The sequence below is a fragment of the Colobus angolensis genome, unplaced genomic scaffold (assembly GCF_000951035.1).
Source record: "Colobus angolensis palliatus isolate OR3802 unplaced genomic scaffold, Cang.pa_1.0 Scaffold99, whole genome shotgun sequence".
In the NCBI taxonomy this organism is placed as follows: domain Eukaryota; kingdom Metazoa; phylum Chordata; class Mammalia; order Primates; family Cercopithecidae; genus Colobus; species Colobus angolensis.
In genome coordinates this window covers 3,378,796-3,385,851 of record NW_012123931.1, presented here as the reverse complement: position 1 = coordinate 3,385,851, position 7,056 = coordinate 3,378,796, and the positions used below count along the sequence as shown (strand labels likewise).

At 49.1% G+C, this 7,056-nt stretch overlaps 1 protein-coding gene across 1 annotated transcript in view; it reads right to left on the bottom strand.

Moving 5' to 3' along the window:
* Positions 1–1,165, bottom strand: part of SCAMP2 (secretory carrier membrane protein 2) — a 35,831-nt gene extending 34,666 nt beyond the window's left edge. Inside the window, exon 1 of the mRNA XM_011932886.1 lies at positions 860–1,165. Within this exon, the coding sequence (XP_011788276.1) occupies positions 860–916 (57 nt within the window). The 5' untranslated portion in view covers positions 917–1,165. The remainder of the gene's footprint in view (positions 1–859) is intronic.
* Between the last annotated feature and the right edge of the window lie 5,891 nt (positions 1,166–7,056).

Here is a 7,056-nt window from a genome sequence, read left to right as displayed (position 1 = left end):
GCGGAGCTTGCAGTGAGCGGAGATCGTGCCAATGCACTCCAGCCTGGGCGACAAAGTGAGACTCCGTATCAAAAAAAAAATAAAAATAAAAAAGGCCAGCTCACAGGTCAGTGCATCTCAACTATGTTGCCACCACACACAGGTCCATCAGACAAACGTTCCCTGGTCCAGACTTTTTCAGAGCCCCGCGCACCTCTCCTCCCTCCCTAACCCGGACTCTCCTATCTGGTCAAAATCCACTCCAAACTAGACCCATGGCCAAAATGCGGAATTCTTATCAAGGACATTTTTCAACGTGGGCTACCTTCCCGCCCTCTCCCAGCCTTCTTTCCCTGACAAATGTCAGGGGCTCTCCTGTACTGTATACACTAGTTTGGCTGGTGGTGGAGCGGTGGCAGGTGTCCTGGGCTTTTCCCACATTTTTCCACCCCACCACAGGCTTCACCACCTCCTCATATATTGCTGACAGCCCCTCTTCTAAGGTGACTCAAGACAGGTGTCTATCCAAGAATGAGGGAATGTGATAGCCACATTTCGCTTCTCCCTGACGCTAGGGGACTTCCCTAAGGGTCCGACTGTGCCTGCTCCAGTCCCCTTCCCTAGCACAGCCCAGTCTCCGGGTGCTAGAAGACCCCACTCTCTCCAAGACTTCAGCGCCCCGCCTCCTCTGCAGTGCCACCTGTTGCTAGTCGCGCCCCCCACGAGTTACGATAGGCCAGGCTTCAAAGCCCGCTCTCCCATTGGGCAGATGACCCGTCCCTCCTACGCCACGTCTCCCGGCTCTGGCGAAAAGAGGCCCGGGCGGCGGCCGTGGGCCCTAAGGAAATCTGAGAGCTGGGTGGCGGGAGGGGGGCCTTACCTGGAAGGGGTTTACATCCACTGGGTCCGCGAAGGGGTTGGTGTCGAAAGCCGACATGGCGATCGGAGGCCGGCGGGCGAACTCCGCGAAAGCTGCTGCCTCCGGGCACCTAGACCCAGCGGCGCTTCGTGTAGACCCTCCACTTCCGGGAGCCAGGCAGCGGTTCTGGCGCAGGCGCGGTGCCCTCCCCGAGGGGCGTGACCCTATGACGTCACCGATGTCCGCTCCGCACCCCCCCCCGCCGCCCAGCCCACTATAGTGTGGCGGGTGGGCTTTTGGCTTCGATCCACATCCTCGCTCTGCCGGAGATTCAGGGGTCTCGGCTGCTCGGAGGGTCTACGGAGCCAGAGGTGTGGCCGGAGTCCTTCCCAACTGCCTATCAATCTGACACCTTCCAATTTTATGTTTTTAAAGCAAACTCTCAAAAGTGGGACAGGAAACAGCCCCTTCACTTCCCTGTAGACCAAGTTTGGGAAGAAGTCCAAACTGATTCCCGGCCAGAGAACAGGGGTGACAGGTGAGGCCAGAGGCCTTGGGAGAACTAGGAAAGCGCCTCCTTTGCAGAACGTGCTCCGGGAGAGAGAAGTGCCAGGACCATCAAGCAGTCCTCCACCAGAGCTGAGCCTGCTTCTGTTAGGGCTGCTCGCCCTCTGATGTCATTTCATCGTTTTAGGAACGAGGGTTCCTGGGCCCATCAGCTTTGGGACCAGAGTTGGGACTTGAACCTGGCCATCAAGCATTTATTAAGTGAATGAAGGAATTCAGCGATAGAGCCTCAATCATGGGGGAGGTAACTGCTTCACTCTCCACAACTCCGATTTTTTTTTTTCTTTTTTTTTCTTTTGCCACAGGGTCTCAGGGTCGCCCAGGCTGGAGTGCAGTGGCGCCATCATGGGTCACTGCAGCCTCGAGCTCCTGGGCTCAAGCAATCCTCCCACCTCAGCCTCCTGAGTAGCTGGGACTACAGCTGGTCGCCACCATACCCAGCGAATTTATGGATTTTTTTTTTTTTTTTTTTGAGACAGAGTCTCGCTCTGTCGCCCAGGCTGGGGTGCAGTGGCCGGATCTCAGCTCACTGCAAGCTCCGCCTCCCGGGTTTACGCCATTCTCCGGCCTCAGCCTCCCAGTAGTTGGGACTACAGGCGCCCGCCACCTCGCCCGGCTACTTTTTTGTATTTTTTAGTAGAGACGGGGTTTCACCGCATTAGCCAGGATGGTCTTGATCTCCTGACCTTGTGGTCCGCCCGTCTCGGTCTCCCAAAGTGCTGGAATTACAGGCTTGAGCCACCGCGCCCAGCCAATTTATGGATTTTTCTTTTGTAAAAATGGGGATCTCACTATATTAGTTAGGCTTATCTCAAACACCTGGACTGAAGTGATCCTCCCGCTTTGGCTTCCTAAAATGCTAGGATTATACTCATGAGCCCCTGCCTGGCCAAATCCACCTTATTTATTTGGATCTCTCTGGTATTATTCATCTCTGCTGTCACCGAATCCCAGCCACTGTCATTTTTACCCTGGACTAATACAGTGCTGTTAATTGGTCTATTGTTCCTCATGTTGTAATCAAAGATCTGTTTAAAGGGGGCAAAATTATCACAAAACTTTGTTAAAATTTTTCAATTAATTTCCATAATGGGCCAGGTGTGTGGCTCATGCCTGTAATTCCAGCACTTTGGGAGGCAGAGGTAGGAGGATCACTTGAAGCCAGGAGTTTGAGACCAGCCTAGGCAACATACGAAGACCCTGTCTCTACAAAAACAAAGTATATACACACACACACACACACACACACATATATATATTACACACAAACACATAATTAGCTAGGCATGGTGGCCTGCGCTTGTCCTCCCAGCTACTTGGGAGGCTGCACGAGGACTGCTTGAACTCAGGAGGTCGAAGCTGCAGTGAGCCATCATTGCACCACTACACTCTGAGTGATAGAGTGAGACCCTGTCTCAGTTAAAAAAAAATAAAATAAAATAAAATCAGGCCAGGCAAGGTGGCTCATGCCTGTAGTCCCAGCGCTTTGGGAGGCCAAGGCAGGCAGATCACCTGAGGTCAAGAGTTCGAGACCAGCCTGGCCAACATGGTGAAACCTCATCTCTACTAAAAATACAAAATTAGCCGGGTGTGGTGGTGCACACCTGTAATCCCAGCTACTTGGGAGGCTGAGGCAGGAGAATTGCTTGAACCTGGGAGGCGGAGGTTGCAATGAGCTAAGATTGCAACATTGCACTCCAGCCTGAACAAAAAGAATAAAACTCTGTCTCAAAAAAAAAAAAAATTCATAAAGGCCCAAATTCTTAGTTTGTCTTCAGGGTCCTAAAGGATCTGCCCCTACCTTTCTCTCCTTCTGGACCCTTCTGGTGCCCAACCCCCAGTGTTCCATCCATGCAAGTACTTTTCAGTTCCTCAAACCTTCCTTGTGCCCTCCTGTCTTAGGGCCTTTGCACATGTGTTCCCTCTACCTGGTAATCACTTAACCCATGCCCCACTATCATCCTCTGGTTAACCTCTCCTTACCCTTCAAATGCAAGTTCAGATGTCTTTCTTCAGGGATAACTTCCCTTCGCTCTCTTGGTTACATCATCACCTCACACCCAACATAAGCTCTCCTATTGCCCTGTACTTTTCCTTCACAATACCTATTGCAGATTGTAATTAATAGTAGCATAGGTGGTTCTTTATGCCTGTATCCTCCACTAGACTGGAAGCTCCATGAGGGTAGGGTTAAGGTCTGTTTTGCTCACTGTTGTGTTTCTGTCACTAACATAGTATAAAGCACATGATACACATTTATTTGTTTATTTTTTGTGGGTTTGGGTTTTGCTTTGTTTTTTGTTTGTTTGTTTGTTTTTGAGACAAACTCTCGTTCTGTCACCTAGGCTGGAGTACGGTGGCATGATCTCAGCTCACTGCAACCTCCGTCTCCCAGGTCCAAGCGATTCTGCTGCTTCAGCCTCCCAAGTAGCTAGGATTACAAGCATGCACCACCACACTCAGTTAATTTTTTTTTTTTTTTTGAATTTTAGTAGAGACTGGGTTTCATCATGTTGGCCAGGTTGGTCTTGAACTCCTGATTTCAAATGATCTGCTTGCCTCAGCCTCCCAAAGTGCTGGGATTACAGGCGTGAGCCACTGTGCCCAGCCCACATGCATGATACGTATTTAGTAACTATTTTACTGTTTTCTTCATCCATTTATTTTGTTTGTTTGTTTGTTGTTTAGAGACAGAGTGTGGCTTTGTTGCCCAAGCTGGTGTTGAATTCCTGGCTTCAACTGATCCTCCCACTTCGGCCTCCCAAAGTACTGGGCCTACAGGTACACACCACTGCGTCTGGTCATCAGTTTCTTTCACCTTCCTTTCCCCTGTCTAAATCCTGACTATCCTTTAGGGTTTAGCTCAGCTTTACTTCAGGAAATGTCTACACGCAAGTGGGAGGATGGGGAAGGATCCATTTTGTATCCCCTTAGAAACTGCCTGTCCCCAAGCCTCTATGGCCACCCCTCCAAGGGCAGCAGACAAATGTTTGCTTGTCTGCAGCCTCAGAGGAGAACGGTCCATACCCCACAAGGCTGTCCTGCCTCTCTGGGTCTGCTGCAGCCAAGTACAATGCTGGGCTGGTGAAGAAAGAATGGAACTTAATTATAACCAATGTGGTGGCTGCCCACCTATCTGTCTAATTCCCTATAAGAGAAACATCATTCATTTATTCTACAAGAGAGGAGATATAGAGAATGCAGCTGTTTGCTTTTGGACCAGTTATTTCACCTCTCCAAGACCCATTTTTCTCATCTTGATCTTGAAACCACCTTTGTAAAAATTATAACTGAGGAAATTATGACAGTGGAAGAGATTAGACCTAACCTACTCCATCTTGCTTCTGACCTTTAAGCGGTCCTTGTTCATTCCTAGGTGTAGGCTGAACTAACCTTGGGAAGAAATTTATAGTTTAACTCTGAAACAAAATTGAAAATAGCCCTCCTCCTCCCCCCACCCAAAAAAAAAAAAAAAAAAAAAGAAAAAAAAAAAAAAAAAAAAAAAAAAAAACCCTGCTTGCCTGGGGACCAGTCTGCCTTTCTGGACTAACAAATTAGCTACTAGATCAGAAATTACGGTTTAGAGACCATGCAGCCTCCAGCTGCAAGTCTAAACCTCCCCAGATTGCTCCTGGGGAAAACATCACTATTGTAAAACGTAAGATCAGTGCTTGAGGTATTTTGCAGACCCTGCACTCCATGGATCAGCTGACACCACCCCGACAGTAATGTAGCTCAGCCAGTTCTGCCATCCCACTCAGGAACAGAAGACAGCAAGAAAAACTCACTTCAACCCCCTATCATTCCATCTCCAACCCGACCAATCAGCACTCCCTACTTGTCTAGCCCCTACCAGCCAGATTATCTTTAAAAACTCTGATCCCTGAGGCTGGGTGCAGTGACTCACACCTGTAATCCTAGCATTTTGGGAGGCCGAGGCAGGTAGATCATGAGGTCAGGAGTTCAAGACCAGCCTGGCCAAGATGGTGAAACCTCATCTCTACTAAAAAAAAAAAAAATTGCTGGGAGTGGTGGCAAGCGCCTGTAATCACAGCTACTCGGGAGGCTGAGGTAGATAATTGCTGGAACCTGGGAGGTGGAGGTAGCAGTGAGCTGAGATCGCGCCATTGCTCTCCAGCATGGGAGACAGAGCGAGACTCCGTCTAAAATAAATAAATAGGCCGGGCACGGTAGCTCAAGCCTGTAATCCCAGCACTTTGGGAGGCCGAGATGGGTGGATCACGAGGTCAGGAGATCGAGACCATCCTGGCTAATGCGGTGAAACCCTGTCTCTACTACAAAATACAAAAAACTAGCCGGGCGAGGTGGCGGGTGCCTGTAGTCCCAGCTACTCCGGAGGCTGAGGCAGGAGAATGGCGTAAACCCGGGAGGCGGAGCTTGCAGTGAGCTGAGATCTGGCCACTGGGCAGATCCGGCCCGGGCAACAGAGCGAGACTCCGTCTCAAAAAAATAAATAAATAAATAAATAAATAATAAAATAAAATAAACAAATAAATAGGCCGGGTGCAGTGGCTCACGCCTATAATCCCAGCACTTTGAGAGGCCAAGGCGGGTGGATCACAAGGTCAGGAGTTCAAGACCAGCCTGGCTAACATAGTGAAACCCTGTCTCTACTAAAAATACAAAAAATTAGCCGGGCATGGTGGCAGGCGTCTGTAATCCCGGCTACTCTGGAGACTGAGGCAGGGAAATCAGTTGAACCCGGGAGGCAGAGGTTGCAGTGAGCCGAGATCACACCATTGCACTCTAGCCCGGCAACAATACAAGACTCTGTCTCAAAAATAAACAAACAAATAAATAAAATAAAATAAAAACTCTGATCCCCGAATGCTCAGGAAGACTGATTGGGGTAATAATAAAACTCCGGTTTTCTGCACAGCTGGCTCTACATGAATTTACTCTTTCTCCATTGCAATTCCTCTGTCTTGATACATTGGCTCTGTCTAGGCAGCAGGCAAGGTGAAGCCGTCAGGTGGTTATAATCTCACAGGGTTGTCTTGAGAACTGATGAAAAAAGCAGTGTTTTTTCTCCCTCACAACTACAGACTCCCTTAACAGTCATTCAACACAATACTTCTGACACCTGACATGTGTGGGTTGTTTCTCCACACATCAAGCAATTCTGCAGCAGATACTAACTGGGTGTCCGTCAATTTAATTTAATTCCAACACTTTCTACCTGGAGATAGTGTCAGATTGTAACTGCAGTAAGTTCATTGCCACATGTGCAAATCAATACGCTAAGGCACCGGCTTGCAGCAAAGAAAAAGGTTTGTTTAATCATAGGGCAACCTAAAGAGGGGATAGGAGAAAACTCCAAATATATTTCCCCAAGGTGTTTAGGGTTAGGGATTTTTTTTTTTTTTTTTTAAGATGGAGTCTCACTCTGTCGCTCAGGGGTGTGATCTCGACTCATTGCAACCTCTGCCTCCCTCGGGTTCAAGCAATTCTCCTGTCTCAGCCTCCCCCGTAGCTGGGATTACAGGCGCCTGCCACCGTGCCTGGCTACTTTTTGTACTTTTAGCACAGATGGGGGTTTCATCATGATGGCCAGGTTGGTCTTGAACTCCTGACCTCAGGTGGTGATCCGCCTGCCTTGGCCTCCCAAAGTGCTGGGATTATAGGTGTGA